Genomic DNA, 19,763 nt, shown 5'->3' on the forward strand with positions numbered 1-19,763 from the left:
GGCCAGTGAATGGGGGGAAGTACGGGTGCTACAGAAGTGGTGGGCTCCCAATTATGATTGGCATATTCTGCAGGAAAGGCAGTATGGGGTCGAAGGGCCTTTATTTGTCTTTGTGGTGGCTGCAGGACACTACTTGTTCGAACACCCCTGTACCAGCTTGAACTGCACTAATGGGACTCGCCACGTCACCACTTTATACCTAATCTCTGGGTCCCTAAAGGATGACCACAGCATAGGGAATTTTATAGTGAAAATAAAGCCACCCTAGTCTGTGCTATAGAACCTTTGATGTCTGTACCATTACAGTAGTTACCTCATCACTTAGATCCCCGTTGCTGCGCCTGCAGCTAGCAATTAAAAGTGCTGTGTATTGTGAGTAATTGGATATTAAATGGCATGCCTTCTGCTCCCTTGTGACAGTGCTGGGCTACTTGAACCTATACCCAGACATACTGGCATTTTGTAAATTAAGGAGGAATCAGAGCAGTAAGGTACGTATAAGCACCAGAGAGTACTTGGCTCAGGATGAGGGTGATGGGTGGGGGTATTTTTCTTTTTTGATACATTTATTTTAAATGAGAGGCATGTAATCCTTTAGACTATAGGACTTTTTTGTGGAAACAACATACTAGACCTCAGCACTACAGTTTTGAACAATGATGAGCAGTTATCACTATTATATAGTAGAAAATATATTCTAGGTATAAAACTAATCAATGTCTTTTGTTTATTTTAGTGTCTTATATGAATACCAGAGAAAGTACAACCCGAGAGCTGGAGAAGAGAATCTGCCGGGAAATGTCTGGAGAGGGGAATGGTTGCAGTAGGTAAGTGGCTTGACCTAGTTCTACACATTGCCACTTGATGTCCTGAATACTCTGCAGAGCCGTGGAATGCCAGTCAAGCTTAGCTTGTGGCCATATGTCTGGAATTTGTGTCTCTTTATGACTACATTGTCCTGTGTGCACCTTTTATACAATTCTTATTATGGACTGTTATCTTCTGTATAATATCAGCATTATATCGTTACTTCTATTGGTGGTGTTGTTGATTTCTTTGCAGCTTTTGTTGATGCTAATGTGGATTGTTTCTCCTTTTTCCATAATTGTTTATAAGCTTCCTGAAGATATCTGGTAATTCCAAGCTCACTCACGTCACTTTGGATCCATTTTGCAGTATTGTAGTCAGTGGCGGCTGGTGACGTTTTAGGATGGGGGGACAGACCCGTTCCTCCTTTTTGACCCCCTTATAGCATACATCAACTCCATCCCCTGTGTCAGGAGTATACAGCCCCGGCACCACAGGACACAGAGTATACAGCCCCGGCATCACAGGACACAGAGTATACAGCCCCGGCATCACAGGACACAGAGTATACAGCCCCAGACTCACAGCAGAGTGTACAGCCCAGAATCGCAGCATACTGATCATCACTGTTCACATCATGATTATTATAACATTGCATCACTGATCATCATCCTATTAATGATCACCACATTGCTGGAACACAGTGTGTCCCCTAGAGTCCATGAGGTTATATCTATACAGGCTCTTATGTGACAGCCCAATGACCTGTAGTACATCAACAGGACTGTACTCGCCACCCGCACTGTTTACCCGGACACCTCCTGATCAGAGGACTTGTCTGCTGTTGCTGGGCTGAGGAGCCAGTTGCTGGGACAAGGACTTGGGGGGGGGGTATGGAGTCCTGAGTCTAGACTGTCCAGCACCCTCTCGCCCTTCTTCTTCTTGTCCAGCAGCTCAGGGACATCCTGCAAGGCTAGCCTGCAAACCATAGCTGCCCATGCTCCAGGCTGGCATGGAAGTGTCAGCGTAGAGAGGAGGGAGCTGCTGTGTGCTGTCTTACCAATCTGTGAATAAAAAGCTCCACTCGGGCCGTGCATTCCACCGAGCTGCTGAAGTCACTTCCGGTTTAACACTGGCACAGGGAAATCGGAAGTGACGTCACTACTCGAAGGGAAAGCACCGCCCATGTCCTAGGGCAGTGCCAATCATAAACAAACCACCCATAGTAATACTACGATGCAGAAGTATTCTAGCGCATTGCATTGCATTGCAGCACAAGGCAGGTCAAAACCCTGCAAATGAAGCATCTCGTCTGCAATCGATTGCATAGATGTAATGCTTCCCATAGAGCACTGTGTCTGGCGCTCGAACACAGTGCACTTAACCTCTAGGCTCCTGCCCGCCTTCAATTGAAGGCGGGACGATAAGCCTCTCATTCTGAGAGGACATCATATGACGTCCTCGCCTTCCTGAGCCACTAGGGGGCACGCGCACCCGCTGCGTCACTGGGAACTCGATGCGCGTACCCGGCGGCCGCAATGTCCTCCGGGCACCCACGATTGCCCATTAACTGAGCAGGACCGTGGATCTGTGTGTGTAAACACACAGATCCACGTCCTGTCAGGGAGAGGAGATCGATGGTGTGTCCCTTGTACCGGTCACCTCCCCCAGTTAGTCCCCTCCCCCTACAGTTAGAATCACTCACTAGGGTACACATTTAACCCCTTGACCGCCCCCTAGTGTTAACCCCTTCCCTGTTAATCACATTTGCACAGTAATCAGCGCATATTTATAGCACTGTTCGCTGTGTAAATGTGAATGATCCCAAAATAGTGTCAAAAGTTTCCGATGTGTACGCTACAATATCGCAGTCACAATAAAAATTGCAGATCACCGCCATTACTAGTAAAAAAAAAAAATGCTATAAATCTATCCCCTATTTTGTAGCCACTTTTGCGCTGTGTGATCCAGCCAGCTCTCCTCTTCCTCTCTCGGCTCCTGTTCAACCCTGCCCGTCCCCCTCCCCCAAGGCAGCCCCACACTCACCCTCAGGTTATTTCCGCTCTTTCCACTCACCAAATGCTAGCAGACATTTTTAGGGCTGACTAATAAGTCCTATAATAAATACAAATAAGTTTTATTTGTAAAAAAGGAGGATATGGTGGGCCATGTAAATGGAGAGAAGTGGCCCAGATTGTAGGATAGGTTAGGTAATCAATGCAAATTTCTGCTCCATCTTCAACTCGCTGTGTCCTCTGACGATCAGAGTGGCAGCGACTAAATTGTGTGGACAGGAATAGAGAGCTGTTCAGTCCCGGAATGCTTTAGGCCTAGAAGTCTACAAAGCCTGAGTGGAAGATGTATTCTTGTCACTAAAATTATTTTTAAGTCACCATGTAATGCTTTTCTTATCTGATTATAATAGGAATGTTTCTGTACACACTGCATCTCTTTATTTACAATAGGATTGGTTTGTTTTCAGACGAACCTGTAATAATGGCTATAAAGAAATGGCTACTTTGTTTTTAATTAAATATGTGTTTTATACCGTTTGTTTCTAAAATAGCAATCCAATCCATTATTTGTATGTTTTACATTGTTTGCACACATATTAATGCCCGTGTCCTGCTGTAGCCAATCTGTTAAAAATATTTTATTTTGTGTTCCAGAAAAAAATTAAATCAGTCTAAGGCCGAGGCTATTTTACTCATCTTGTGCCAAGTGCAGCCTATGCATCATTTTTTCCTAGGCAGTATCTTGTGAAATCAGAAGCACAAAACCAGATGCACATTTTAATTTTTTTATAAAACAAAAAACTTCTTGGGAACTTCTTTCTATTTATGTTCATTGTTAATTGTAAATCGTTCTACTATATAAAGTGATGTAAATTATATAAAAAATAAAAATCAGTAAACATAATTTCTTGCAAAACACCAGAACACAGGCTCTTGGTTTATTAAAATATACTTTTATGTATCACAAAGTGCACATTAGAGAAAAGCTGTATTGATAAAATGTTGGCTTCTCAAGGGTAGTAGGTTGGGATAATTTTCATCTAGAGTCTGCAAGACAAAAAGATCTGATAAATAATAGCACAATGTATAGCTTATGTTTACCTAATATGCTGGACACAAAATGGTCTGATGTACAAAACTTATGGAAGTGGAAAAGTATTGCAGCTTGCTGCCAGTTTTTTGGCAATTTAGGCTGGTAACACACCTTTCTGTTTTTTTTCCCCTCTGTAATGTTTACCATTGAAATGCATTTCCATTAATTTTAATGACAAAATTCCAGGTTTCTCCACTGTTTAATGCACACAACTTTTTTTTTCTTTTTTTCTGTGCATTCACTTTAATATATGTACAGTATATGGCACATACTGTTCACATCATGACAATGAACTGTATATAACATCCTATGGACCTTATTGTCTGTCATTAAACACAAGTGTCAATTATAATGGCTGTAACAAAGTATACTGTAGCCTGTTTTGGGTACTTGTAATCCATATACAGTGAGCTGGTACCTTAAGGCACAGAACCTCTACTACCTGGGGTATGACACCAGACATTCAGACTCCCAGCTCATGTCTTATTTAGGCTAGGAGAATGGACTGTGACAGGATGAATACTTATTATGATTTGTGTTTATTTCTTTTAATGTGTTTCCGTTTATTACAGTAAATAGGGATTTGCATGAGCTATATAGTAGACACAAAGGGGTAGATTCACATACCTTTAGGCGGGCGTAGCGTATCTCCTATACGCTACGCCGCCGTAACTTTGAGAGGCGAGTATGGTATTCTCAAAGATTTTGCCGCCGAAGTTAGAGTATTAGAGTATTAGGGCCGGTGTAAGCCCGCCTAATTCAAATGTTGAAGCTGTGGGAGTGTTTTATGTATCTTAAGTGTGACCCCACATAAATGACCTTTGGATCGAACAGTGCATGCGCCATCCGTGGACGTATGCAAGTGCGTATGCTCCAAATGACGTCGGCAAATCGTCACGCTTTCGACGTGAACGTAAATTATGGCCAGCCCCATTCACAGACGAGTTACGCAAACGACGTAAAATTTGAAAAATTTGACGCGGTTCCGACGTCCATACTTAACATTGGCTGCGCCATGTTTTTGGTGGTTTATCTTTACACCTGAAAACCCCTTACGTAAACAGCGTATCTTTACTGCGACGGCCGGGCGTACGTTCGTGAATAGGCGTATCTAGCCGATTTACATATTCTAGGCGTAAATCAGCGTACACGCCCCTAGCAGCCAGCGTAAACACGTGAGCAGCCCGCCAGGAAGACGGCACCCGCGCTGCGCTAATCACAGCCAGGCAGACATTTCCCGATGCTCGGCTCGGGAAACATCTGCCTGGCTGTGAGCCGGAGCTCATCCTTAGCCAGCGGTAGGTGGCCCTAGAATGCTTATTTTTCTTAGCAATGGCTTTTTAATAGTGACAAACTATAAAAAAAAACAAAGCGGAAAGTCTTCTCTTCACAGCTTAAAGCGGTGGTTCACCCTCATTACCAACATTTTAGCATTAAATTAGGCATAGTAGCGCGAGCTACAGTATGCCTGTATTTATTTTTTTAGCCCCGTACTCACTGTGCAATCGTATAGATAAGATTTCGACTCCCCGCGGGGAATGGGCGTTCCTATCCAGAGGGAGGATGATTGACGGCCGGCTATGGCACTTCACGCTCCCCGAAGACAGCCAGAGTAGGTCTCGGCTCTTCACGGCGCCTGCGCACAGACTATGTACATGATTTTTGTACACTGCCAAGTGGGTGACAGGATGTTTTTTCAGTGTAGGACTTCAACTGCCAGACATGGAGGAGGTCTGATAGTCTGGGGCTTTGGTGCTGGATCCAGAGTCTGTTAGGTAGATTTAGGTATAGTTAGGCCGGCTTATCAGTAGATAAGCCGACCTAACTCAGAATCTACGCCGACCTATATTTAAGCGTATGCTCAAACAGAGATACGCTTAACCACTTAAGCCCCGGACCAATATGCTGGCTAAAGACCCAAGGGGTTTTTACAGTTCGGGACTGCGTCGCTTTAACAGACAATTGCGCAGTGGTGCGACGTGGCTCCTAAACAAAATTGGCGTCCTTTTTTCCCCACAAATTGAGCTTTCTTTGGGTGGTATTTGATCACCTCTGCAGTTTTTTATTTTTTGCGCTATAAACAAAAATAGAGCGACAATTTAAAAAAAAATGCAATATTTTTTACTTTTTGCTGTAATAAATATCCCCCAAAAACATATATAAAATTATTTTTTTCCTCAGTTTAGGCCGATACGTATTCTACCTATTTTTGGTAAAAAAAAAAATCGCAATAATCGTTTATCGGTTGGTTTGCGCAAAATTTATAGCATTTACAAAATAGGGGATAGTTTTTTTGCATTTTAATTTTTTTATTTTTTTTACTAGTAATGGCGGCGATCAGCGATTTTTTTCGTGACTGCGACATTATGGCAGACACTTCGGACAATTTTGACACATTTTTGGGACCATTGTCATTTTCACAGCAAAAAATGCATTTAAATTGCATTCTTTATTGTGAAAATTACAGTTGCAGTTTGGGAGTTAAACACAGGGGGCGCTGTAACATTTAGTGATCACTGTGTATGTGTTTACTAGTGTAGGGGGGTGTGGGTGTAGGACTGACACCATCGATCGAGTCTTCCCTATAAAAGGGATCACTCGATCGATGCGCCGCCACAGTGAAGCACGGGGAAGCCGTGTTTACACACCGCTCTCCCCGTTCTTCAGCTCCGGGGAGCGATCGCGACGGAGCGGCTATAAACAAATAGCCGCGCCGTCGTCCCGGATCGCTCCCCGAGCGGACCCGACCTCTGCATGTACCGGGGGGGTCCCGATCGGACCCCCCACCCACGTCTAGGCAGGCACGTACAGGTACGTTGATGTGCCTGTCCGTGCCATTCTGCCGACGTAAATGTACATGAGGAGGTCGGGAAGTGGTTAAACATCTAAGATACGACGGCTTGCCCCATCCTATCTTAGATTGCAATATTTTGGATGGCCGCTAGGTGGCGCTTCCATTGTGGTCGGCGTAGAATATGTAAATGAGGGGATACGCCAATTCACAAACGTACGCCCGGCCGCCGCAGTCGATTTACGCAGTTTCCGTAAGGCATTAGCAGGCCTAAAGTTATTCCACCTATTAGGTGGAATAACAATGTTAAAGTATGGCCGCCGTTTCCGCCGCGAGATTCAAATTTTTTACGTCGTTTGCGTAAGTCGTCCGCGAATCGGGATTTACATCGTTTACGTCCACGTCGAAATCAATAGGCCCGTGCGGCGTACGTAGCCGCAATGCACACTGGGAAATGTAGGCGCCCGGCGCATGCGCAGTTTAGAAAAAAAACGTGAGGTCAAGCCTCATTACCATCAAACACGCCCGCCTCCAACACATTTGAATTTGGCGCCCTTACGCCCGCCCGCTTTAGGCTACGCCGCCGTATATTAGCAGGCAAGTATATTGAGAATCATTACTAGCCTAGCTAATTTACGGCAGCGTAGCCTAAACAGGCTAAGCTACGCCGCCGCAAGTTTAGGCAGATGTACTTGAATCTACCTATGTGACTTGTACAGAATGACTAAATAGGCCTACCACAGCAACATGCAATCCTTGCTGTTCTATATTCAATCAGGGGTAACCCTACAGCAAGTTAAAAACTGAACTGCTTTAGATGAAATTAAGATGACAGGCTTCAAATCATGTGTGAGTTTGGTTGTCATATCTGCAAAATGTAGTTCCTCTGTATAAAAAATGTCTTATAAGTGTTGTTAGGGCCCATTAATACCAGCAGGCACGGGTTATGTTCTGTATGGTGTGCGCTGTGTAGGGGGTGGAGGACGTTCACACAAAATTGTGTGAAGATTCAATACTATTATCCAATCATGTGAAGATGAAATAAGTAAACAGATTTATTACCCATTCATGTAAAAAGAAAAGTGAATTTTAACATAATTTGTTAACATTCTTAACTGCTTTAGTATACTAGCCTCAAATTGTTCATGATGTTAGGCTCTGCTCGGCAACCCAGTAACATTTTGTGGACCAAAAACAGATCCAGGTTGGTTTAAAAAATAAAAATCTTGATGGTTAACTACTTCAATACCAGGCATTTTCGCCCCTTTGATATGCAGCACTGATGGGCACGGATAGGTGGCACTAATGGGCACTGATTGGCGGCTGTGATGGGCACTGATAGGCGGTACTGATTGGCACTGACAGGTGGCATTGATGATGAGTTACTGACAGGTTTTACTGCTGGGCTGTGATGGGCACTGACTGGCACTGTGGTGGGCACTAATTAGCACTGATATGAGCACTGATTGGCACTGTCAGATGTTTTTTTATGGGGCACTGACTGGCAAATTATGGGCACTTTTTAGCAGCTGATGGGCACATTTGATGGGGCTGTGCTAATAATCAAATGTGCTGATTATCAGCCCAGACCCCCCCTCTGACAGGGAGAGCCGCCAATCGGCTCTCCCTGTCAGCGCAAACCAAGGAATGCCGTTAACTGGCACTTCCTGGTTTACGCTATGATCAGCTGTGATTGGTCACAGCTGATCACGTGGTAAAAAGCCTCTGTCAGAGGCTCCATACCACTGTCGGAGATGCAGTGTGTCAGAGTGACAAGCCGCACTCGCGATCGCCACGTGCCAGCATGTTATCCTGCTGGACATCATATAATGCCCAGTCAGGATAACAGAACCACTTCCTGGCTGTCAATCTGCTATAGGCCAGGCGGGAAGTGGTTAACGGGTTGTTTTTTTTCAATTACCGTTAAGGACTAAAAATTTAAAGCTGGCAATTAATTGTCACTGCAGGAATTTCTTGTAAAAAATATGAACTCCACTTGTTATTAAATTAAAACATGATATAGGTTGAGTACCCTGACTTTGAGACATTAGTTTACTGGGTATGAAATGCAAAAAGTGCCTTCATGTGGACAATAACTTTAGGAGGAAATCATTTATAAGGCTGCCTATATTTGCCTTGGGTTTAATAGGCCATTGCATTACAGTATCACTTTTTTTTTGTTAGGCCTCGTACACAGGACCGAACATGTTTGCTGAAACTGGTCCGCGGACCAGTTTCCGCGGACATGTTCGGTCGTCTGTACGGCCGAGCGGACAGGTTTCCAGCGGACAAATGTTTCTTAGCATGCTAAGAAACATGTCCGCTGGAAGCCTGTCCGTCGGACATGTTCGGTCGTCTGTATGACTCATCGGACATGTCCGCTCGGCCGAAAGCCCTCGCATGCATCGAAGTGATTCGACGCATGCGTGGAAGCATTGACCTTCCAGGATCGCGCACGTCATCGTCGCGGCCACGTCACCGCATATCCTGTCTGCGGGGAATTTGGTCTGATGGAGGGTACAGCCATCAGACCAAATGATCCCAGCGGACATGTCCAATGAAAACGGTCCGCGGACCGTTTTCATCGGATTTGTTTGCCCTTGTGTACGAGGCCTTAGTCCTACAGTGAAGAATTAAAAAACCTCTCTACCCACAACAGATTTCTCCAAGGTCGTATGAACACTCGGCCAGAAGACACAAGGTATCATGAGTCCTACTTGTGACCATATGGGAAATTCATGGGTCAGTTTCAGCTATGCCCAGAGGAGGACTCAACAGCAGTAAAGTCCTTCAGGAATAGAATCCGACCCCACACCCTACTAATCAGATCATGTTGTAGGTGGGGTTTTCTTTAAGCTTATGTGAGATGGGCAAAATGGACTATTGCATACAAACTGCAGTCATAGTAAAATTCACATAGACTGGGCCCATCTATAAAGTGTTTGTGAGCTCTAACAATGACCATCTCCTGTATCATCTCAAAAAATGCTAAAAGTCGCCCTTCATTCAGTATATTAGCACAGGTCATAGATATAAGATACATGGTATAAAAGCAGCTGCTTAAAAGCGTCAATCATAAAATAAAACTTAAAAACTAAAAAGTCCAAAGTTCAAATATGAAACCATCGTCTGAAACACTTCTTTATGTCCAACCAAATATAGGAAATCAGATGATAGTGCAAATGGATAGATAAGTAGAAAGAGATTCTTCAATCTGTGCTCCTTTCACCAGAGGGGGCGTACACCACGTGTACGCCCCCCACGTGTACGCCCTCCTGTTAGGTCATCTCCCAGAAGTCATCACTCTGGAGATGACCTAACAGGAAGTGAATGCTGATACAAGCTACAGGAAGTGATGTCATCTAAAAATCCATTCAAAGACTGACAAGATTCTAACTATCATGTGAATGAGACAGGCTGGGAAGGATCTTCTGGGTCATGTGACAGCTGAATATCGATTAGGAAAAAGGTGACGGCGGTTTGAGTGAATATAGAACACATTGGCTGGTGGAGAGTGCAGCATCGAGGAGATACGCGGAGATTTATATTCAAGGCTTTTTTTATCCATAATTGTGGTGAGTGCATCCCCATAAGGGGAGTTCCCCCCCACGTGGTGTACGCCCCCTCTGGTGAAAGGAGCACAGATTGAAGAATCTCTTTCTACTTATCTATCCATTCGCACTATCATCTGATTTCCTATATTTGGTTGGACATATAGAAGTGTTTCAGACGATGGTCTGGAAGTAGCGCTGCTACAGTTTCATATTTGAACTTTGGAGTTTTTAAGTTTTATATTTTACTCTTTATTTTATGATCTCCTGTATCATGTCTGCTGTCTCTGACCACCTCCTGTATCATGTATGCAGCCTCTAACCTTCTCTTGTATCATGACCGCAATCTCTGACCATCTCTTGTCTTTTATCATGTCTGCAGTCTCTGAGGGGTAGTCTGGAGAGGAGTAGGAGTGCGGCCAGGATGGGGGTCACAGGAGGAGTCAAACACGTGTGTGGACTGTGGAGAGGAGAGTATAGGATAAAACCAAAGTCGCCAAGCTGGAGCCGTCTGACCGAGCCCTGCATGGTGCACTTGAGAGGAGGTGTGTGACAGTGTCACCAGGCCAGTCTGAGGGGGGGGGTTCACTAATGTAAAGAGGGGGCCCCCCGTACCGTATGTATTCACTATGCGGAAGGTTGTCCCTGGTCACAAAAGTGCCCCCCCACATGAATGTTACATTAGAGCCTGCAGGATTTCCCCTTACAGTGCAAGGGGGAGCTCTGTGAACCCTGATGTAAAGGGCAATGCTGTAGACCCTGATGCAAGTGGGAACTCTGATGTAAAGGGAAATGCAGTGGACTCTGATATATGGTGGTCTCTGGTACTCGGAGCCCTCTGTGCTGGCTGGGTTATAGTAACCAGACCTTCATGTAAATGGAGAAATATGTTTTTTGACTTTTGTTTAAAACACATACTAATAGCACTAGCTGGGGTTTGCAACACTGCATGGTGGATGTGTATGTATTTCAGAGATATACTGCATATGGGTTTTTGTTTAGTTTTTTATTTGCCATGACATACACTTTGAACTCTGACCCTTATATTGCAGTTTGATCTCTATGTAATAAAATAATCTTGAAAAAAAAAGAAGTAAAAAAAAAAAAATTAAATGTTCAAAAGTAAATATACCAGAATGTTAAAGCGGAGGTTCACACAAAAATGGAACCTCCGCTTTTCGGAAACCCTCCCCCCTCCGGTGTCACATTTGGCACCTTTCAGGGGGAGGGTGGTGCAGGTATTTGCACCCACTTTCGGTAATAGACCCCCGTGGGGATTACGCCACTCCCCCCCCCCCCCCCCGCTGTCCTCTGGGAAACACACAGGTCCCAGAAGACAGCGGGGACCAGTAAGGGCGCGCAGCGCAACTGGGAACCCTAAAGTGAAGCCGCAGCGCTTTGCTTCCTGATACCCTCATCGAGGATGGCGGCAGGGGCAGCCGAGAGCCGAGGGAGAGATCGGCTTCAGTTGCCCACATTGCGGGCACCCTGTCCATTTATTAAAAGTCAGCAGCTGCAGGCTTTTAATATTTTTTTTAGGCGGACCTCCGCTTTAACTTGTCCAGCACCAAATTGTGTGTTGATGTTACACTAAGTGGTTCTTTAAGGGGCACACAGATTGCAATTATTTTCCATCCACTAACCTTCCTCAAATATATCCAAGAGAGGACCACTAGGCGCGACTGAGAGGGCCCAGGAAGATCCAGAAATTGCATCCAGAACAGAGTTCACTTCAGAGTACAGATACTCCACCGTTTTTTCTACTCGCTGTGCAGATAAAAATAAAAAAGTATGAGTACTGGAATAGCTGTATATAGTAGTGACATATAGCATACCTTTGTATCAAGCATTTGCGCCAATATAACAAAACAGACTTTTTATACTTTTTTGACCAGTGGGCCTAAGATTTCAAAGTCGCTTATAATAAATAGCACACAGTGGCGGTGTGTCCATAATGACGCATGGGCGCCGCCCCCTCTCTCCAGCCACCCCCGCTATGACCAATGGATAGATCCATGGCTGCCTGAATTACAGCGGCGGGGTGTTTTTGAAGCACCTGAGCCACAGGCCCTAATAGGCATCAAAATAAGGTGACCTGCGAGCGCCATTCTGTTATCTTACACTTATTGCAGGCTATTACATTTAGAGAACACTAGGTGGTGCTGTGAGCCTGTAAAAAGATATGGTGACATTAGCTGTGCAAGCAAAAGTTTCTTCCTACATACATTTGAACAATTGCAGTTGCATGGGTGGACTTTGACGGAATAGTTTTTTTTTCTAAGCCATCTTATATCTTTGTTATCCATTTACAAATATAAGTTTGTACCAATCTAACAAGATATGTTGCAGCAGAATATTTCACATATAGAAATATAACAAGAGGAAGTAAATAAGATGAGTTATTTTGGCTTAGTGGGAACCAAAAGGAACCATAAAGAGCCCCACTGAACCAAAAGAAATTTTACATTGGCAACACATTTGGCTAACGCATTTAATGTGTGTTAACATGCACTATGTTTTAACTGCGAGTCACTGAAGTGGAACGCATTAGAGAAGTGTAAAGTGCCTATGAAATAACAGAAAAATACCCACTGATCTGTCATAAATACACCCAGAAACGAATTTCTTGTTGTGCTTCACTGTGAATGGCACTCCAATGCATTCTACAGTAGAGCCCCCATCAGCATGACACCTGCACACAAGCATACATTTTTGGAGCCTTTTTTGAAAGGCAGGTGCTTCCTTAAAGTGTATCTATGGTCAACATGTCAAATCGTATATTCATATCCAGATTGTGTTTTAAATATTTCCAGCCTACTTCTATTAATCCAAATGATTTAGAAGTTTATAAACTCACTTTGTGAAGATCCCCACACATCTACTTGCTTGAATTCTGTGAACCGTATTCAAGATGTCCTGTGAGTAGGCACTGCTGTGTCACACCTTTCACAGAGCCTGCCTTCTGACCTAGAGAAGAGCCATCTCTGGAGGTGGAGCCAGTACAGAAATCACTACTTGCAGACAGAAAGATACCATGAGATATGCATAGCTCCCAACTGTCCCTGATTTTAAGAGACTGTCCTTGATTTTGAACAAAGTCCCTCCATCTTCCTCATGTGTCCCTCATTTTGGTCTGATCTATATAGATGTATAGAAAATGCACTTTTTATCTTTCAAAAAGTGTTTAACAGTGCTAAACCTTTCATCCAATTTCTAATATGCTGCATTTGTAAATGTCAAAAGCCAATATAAAAGGAATAATAATGGTAAAAAAAAAGTGGATTTAGTTCATTTATTTTGTATAATTCTCCTTTAAAGGGGTGTGTCCTATGCCTACATACTTTGCTAATAGGTGTCCCTCATTACCATTTCAAAGAGTTGGGAGGTATGGATATCATGGATAGTGTACCATGGGTGCAATTGTGCACATTGCTACACCTGAACGGCCTTTGTTAAAGATATTTTACGTGGTTCTAAAGTGTTTTTTTTTTTTTTTTAATGTAGCAGTGCTAATAGACTCTGTACCCCATTGGTCACCTCGACTCTGCAAATCCTCTCTTACCTCTGACATCCTGTTATAGTAAATAGAAACTCACACAGTATCAATAAAGCAAATCAGATATGTTTACTGAGATGAAGAAGAACACAGAGAATTGCAAAAGTAACTCAGCTCACTTTAACAATGAATATGCCCCATATATTACTATGCATGAATACTTAACATAGACCCACTACAAAGACCTATGTGGACAGGTGGACAAAGGAGTAAATACCCAACAATATATCTTGCGTGTCGGATCTCTCCCCTCTGTGTCCTCAACACACAGACCAGCAAACTGTAAAATACCAGCAACATGATAAACCCAAATAATATCCTATAGGGTGGCTCCCTGTAATGGTTCAATGCAATTTATGCAACTTGAGCGAAGGAATTTGTGCACAAAGAGGAAAAAAAGAATTGTTCCTTTTAGTTCCAGATATCTTCAGCTAGCCCAGTTCTTTGTAGTAAAGTAACTAGTAATCCAAGATGTAAAAGGCAATGAGAATTGATTAAACTGCAACTTATCCAAAGAAATGATGAATGGTGTATATTCCTCCTTTAACTGTAACAAAGGATGTCCCCAATACTGATAAGGCAAAATGCGGGTATTGACCCCAAGCGCCTGCTGTGTGTGGCCTGTGTAGAAGCAGATTCAGGATCCGTGGAACTACAAGTACCACCAGCCAGTCTGTATAAGTATTACTCAGCAGTACTGTTGTTATCTAATACAAGGGCCGTGCCCGCTCACCACTATGAACATCAGATGAAAAGAGGCTTTCAGCCGGAATTCTCTGTCTCTGTATCTTTGTCCTGTAGAAATGGCGGCACTGTGCCATGCTGCAGGTCCCTGTAGACTAGATTGCAGTTACCCCCGGACGGTCCAAAACACGCGCCGGTCCGCTGTACTGGAATAGTGATGCTGTCCTCAGAGATCCCTCTGGGGCTGGCTATCTGGCTCCCCGCTGTGTAGGCTGCAGATTCTCAGCACTCCCTGTCACACAGACCTCTTTCTGGCAGGGTCAGAATGGCGTCCAGAGAGCGCAAATCAGGCCGCACCAGCCCTTTTTTTATTTCCTCTGTCAGCAGGGTGTTCTGTGCACACAGCATTCTGTTACCTGTAGTCCAGATTAATCCTAACAGTGTCACTTCCTCATCCCAGACTACATGTTCCATGATGCTTTGCTCTGGATCTTCACACAGGAGAAAAGAAAACACATAGAGTCCAGCATGCACCAGAGGGAGCCAAACCCTAATGTTTTTTTTTTACCTTAAAGCGGAGTTCCGGCCACAATTTCACTTTTTAAATATAAATACCCCTGTAATACACAAGCTTAATGTATTCTAGTAAAGTTAGTCTGTAAACTAAGGTCCGTTTTGTTAGGTTGTTACAGCATTTAGACACTTTATAAAATAGAAATTGACTGGGGCCATCTTAAGTGTGGGCATCATGAAGCCAGACTGTATGACTTCCTGGATTTCAGCCTTGCAGATCTCGCACATGCTCAGTGCGGCACAAGCAGTGTAATAGGTTTCAGATCAGGTTTCAGCACCTGTACTGTCCAAGTCACATGATTCTTCGAGACTGGGGAGTGCACAGACTCCTGGAAAGTTACACCCACTACATTCCCAGGAGTCTGTGCGGTGTAGGTTAGGAAGCTTAAGCACCTAGGTGCAGGAAGAGGGAAGATTAACTATTCTGCCTAGCAACAACACTTTGAAGGCATCTAAAAAATAAAAAATGTTCTTAAAGGACTAATGACATTTTTTTAAAACTAATGATGTAATGTTATATTTATGGGTGAAACTCCACTTTAATGCATAGAATGCCTTTTAAAACCACTTTAAGTTCCAAAATAATATACAGTACCTAAATATTTATACTCCGATGATAGTATCACTTTCAAGCAGCCACAATAAAGTCAAGATCATGAACACACATAATGTCAAACTAGCAGGAAGTGGAGCATTATTCTTCACAGTAAAAAGAGCTTTTAAAGAAGCCATCCCTGACCATTCTAGCTGCTTGTACTGTGAGTTCATTCATTCTCAAATATGACAAAAACCTCTCTAAAGTCAGGTAGGGGTTCCTAATAGCTTGAAAACAACTGTTGTGTGTTTACATTTTTGAGGATGTCAAGATTCTGGTGCAATTCAAAGTAAGAAAAAAAGCTCTTTTCTCTGCACTGCAAGGGTTAAACGCTCATATATATTCTAAAACAAATTGCACTTTAAGGAAAAAGCTGCTAATACATCAACCGATAGAAATTGACAGATAAAGTAAAATATTAGATGCAGTGCTAGTAATGTATATAAACACCCATCACCATATATACATAAATGAGTCCAAAAAGGTAATATTTATCGCTACAAAATTCCCCAAATGGAAGAAAGGAACTCAAATATTATCTTCATCCAAACAGTACCATTCTTCCACTTTAAAATAAGCACACCCCGGTGCTCCATCACCACGTGCTCTACAGAACACGCTTACCAGTGTGTCTTACCTCTCTTGATTAGAGGATTCTATATACGCCCGTGTATAGGATCCCAAATTAAGCCAAATCATCCTCCTGTATGGATAATTATTTTGCCCGTCTCCAAGATTCCTCCATACCTGCATTTTTTTTTTTTTTATGTTTGGGTCAGAGTCTCTTTAACATTGCATCACTTGTCATTTTTCATAAATGCTCATATATATTCCCTCCCTTCTAGACTGTAAGCTCTAACGAGCAGGGCCCTCTGATCCCTCCTGTATTGATTTGTATTGTGACTGTACTGTCTTCCCTGATGTAAAGCACTGCGCAAACTGTTGGCGCTATATAAATCCTGTATAATAATATATGCCTGGGATAGCCCCTGCTGCCTCTTCTCTAATGTGATCCAGTGGTTGCAGATATCATCCAGTACAATCGCCATCAATGCCATCATTTACAGGCAAACAATTACATTCATAGCTGCCCAGAGTTCTACTTTTTTTTATAAGTCTTGCATAGCTATCATTAGCCTCCACATAAGACAAAGTTTTTATTATTTTTTTATAAAGGGGCATTACCTCCTGTACTACATCCAGGCGGCTGTGGAACTTGCGGTGTTCAGTACACCAATCTCCTCTGTCTGTATGGAAGGGACTTGCAGGCTCAGCAGCTAAGAATGAAAAGGGAAAGGTACACTTATTACAAATCCACTATTGCATTATCCATGTATTCTAAAGTTTAGTGATTTTAAAACCAAAGTGATTACATAATTTTACACAGCTTTCCTGTTTATCCCAGCACAAAGACGTGTGCTGCAGTGGAAACCACAGTGACACAGAGGAACCCACAAACATCTAATCAACTTCAGCAATGCAAACGGGTTTACGACATCTGGACGACATTGGCTCCAGCACTTCTATGTCAGAATCTAACAGCAGAATATTCAGAGTATCCACTAAAGGAAATCTCTTTCAATACAAGTCTATAGGTAAATAGCCATTTGCTTTTGAATATTATTTAAAAAAAATGTTTTAGTTTGAGGACGTTATGTACTGTGCATTGAAGTAAATTACCCCAAAAAATTTTATTTCCTGCTTGTGTGATTGGCTCGCTGCTTTTTGCCACTGCACAGAGCTTTATGTCAAATTATTATTATTATTAGGGACTGTAGGGATGGTGTTCGTAGGGTCATAGTCAACATTTTTCTTCCTCCAAACAAGGCGAGTCGAGTTAATGCCAAAGAGCTCAATTTTGGTCACATCTGACCACAGCACTTTCTCCCAATCCTTTATTGAATCATTTAGATGTTCATTGGCGTGACTGTACATGTGCCTTCTTGAGGAGGGGGACTTGCCGTGTTTGGAGAAAGAAAAATGTGACTATGACCCCAAGAACACCATCCCTACAGTCAAGCACAGAAGTGAAAACATTGGGCCAGATTCACAGAAGAGATACGACGGCGTATCTCCTGATACGCCGTCGTATCTCTGTGTTAGGGCCGTCCTAACTATGCGACTGATTCATAGAATCAGTTACGCATAGCTAGCCCTAAGATCCGACAGGTGTAATTGAATTACACTGTCGGATCTTAAGGATGCAATTCTAGGCCGGCCGCTAGGTGGCGAGGCCATTGCGGCTGGCGTAGAATATGCAAATAAATACTTACGGCGATCCCCGAATGGCCCGCCGATCTAACTGTACGTCGTTTCCGTCGAGTTACGCCGCGTAAAATTAGGGCTGAGCCCTAGTTGTCCTAAGCCATGTTAAGTATGGCCGTCGTTCCCGCGTCGAAATTTAAAAATCAACGTCGTTTGCGTAAGACGTCCGTGAATGGCGCTGGACGCCATATACGTTAACGTCTAAGCAAATGACGTCGGTGCGACGTCATTTAGCGCAATGCACGTCGGGTAATTTACCCTAAGGAGAATGCGCAGTACGCTCGGCGCAGGAACACGCCTAATTTAAATGGTGCCCGCCCCAGTTGAATTGGGCGGGCTTGCGCCGAGCGCATTTACGATACACCGCCGCAAGTTTACAGGTAAGTGTTCTGAGAATCAGGCGCTTACGCTGTAAACCTGCGGCGGTGTAACGTAAATCACATACGTTACGCTGCCCAGGAGCAACATAATTATATGTGAATCTGGCCCCTAATGCTTTGGGGCTGTTTCTCTGCTAAAGGTACAGACCGACTTTGCTGCATTGAGGGGTCAATGGATGGGGCCATGTATTGTAAAACCTTGCAGGAGAGCCTTCTTCCCTCAGCCAGAACACCAAAGATGGGTCATGGATGGGTCTTTTAGTATGACAATGACCCAAAACATACTGCCAAGGCAACAAAGGACTGATTTAAGAAGAAGCACAATAAGGTCATGAAGTGGCCTATCCAGTCTCTCTAGACCTTAATCCTATAGAAAATTTATGGAGGGAGATGAAACTTCGAGTTGCTAAGCGATAGCCAATAAACCTTAAGGATATAGAGAAGATCTGTAAAGAAGGGTGGACCAAAATCCCTCCTGAGATGTGTGCAAACCTGGTCACAAACTATAAGAAACTGCTTACCTCTGTGCTTGCCAACAAGGGTTTTTCCACCAAGTACTTATTCTTTTGCTTGGGGATCAAATACTTATTTTGCTGAACTGCAACTAACATTTGTAGCATGTGTTTTTTCTGGATTTTTTGTTTATATTCTCTCTATTATTTAAAATACACCTATGGTAAAATTTATTGACCCTTCATTTCTTTGTAATTGGGCAAACTTACAAAACATGCAGGGGATCAAATAATTATTTCCCCCACTGTATATAGTGCCAACAGTTTATGAAGCGCTTTACAATATAAAAGGGAGACAATATAGTTACAATACAATAAAATACAAGAGGGTTAAGAGGGCCCTGCTCAGAAGAACTTACAATGTAATAGGGTGGGGCAATTGGTACAGAAGGTTATAACTGTGGGGGATGAGCTGATGGAAGTAATAAAACATTACTTGTAGGTGTGATAGGCTTCCCTAAAGAGATGAGTTTTCAAGGATTGCCTGAAGGCAGCCAGAGTAGGAGATGGCCAGACAGATTGAGGTAGAGAGTTTCAGAGGATGGGAGAGGCTCTGGAGAAGTCCTGAAGACAAGCATGGGAGGAGGAGGTTTTCAAGGGAGCTTAAGAGCAGGAGGTCTTGAGAGGAGTGGAGAGGACGGTTTGGGTGATATTTGGAGATAAGATTGGTTATGTAGTATTCCGTTCAGTTCTGGTCACCAGTCCTCAGAAGGGATGTGCTGGAGAGAGTCCAAAGAAGGGCAACAAAACTAATAAGGGGTCTGGAGGACCTAAATTACGAGATACGACTGCAAACACTAAATGTATTCTCTTTGGAGAAGAGACGCTTGAGAGGGGACATGATATCGATCTACAAATACCTCAATGGGGATCCCAACATAGGAAAAAACTGTTCAGTCTCAGAGAGTGTAAGAGGACATGGGGCCACACAATGAGACTGG

General features: G+C 43.4%; 1 protein-coding gene across 1 annotated transcript in view; it reads right to left on the minus strand.

Moving 5' to 3' along the window:
* Window positions 1-3,593: 3,593 nt before the first annotated feature.
* Window positions 3,594-19,763, minus strand: part of LOC120909015 (placenta-specific protein 9-like) — a 54,179-nt gene continuing 38,009 nt past the window's right edge. The window contains exons 2-4 of the mRNA XM_040320589.1: window positions 16,851-16,942; window positions 11,901-12,024; window positions 3,594-3,869 (exon numbers count right to left, since the gene is read on the minus strand). Coding sequence (XP_040176523.1) covers window positions 3,859-3,869; window positions 11,901-12,024; window positions 16,851-16,942 — 227 coding nt within the window. The 3' untranslated portion in view covers window positions 3,594-3,858. The remainder of the gene's footprint in view (window positions 3,870-11,900; window positions 12,025-16,850; window positions 16,943-19,763) is intronic.

Source organism: Rana temporaria, chromosome 8 (assembly GCF_905171775.1).
Source record: "Rana temporaria chromosome 8, aRanTem1.1, whole genome shotgun sequence".
Classification (NCBI taxonomy): Eukaryota; Metazoa; Chordata; class Amphibia; order Anura; family Ranidae; genus Rana; species Rana temporaria.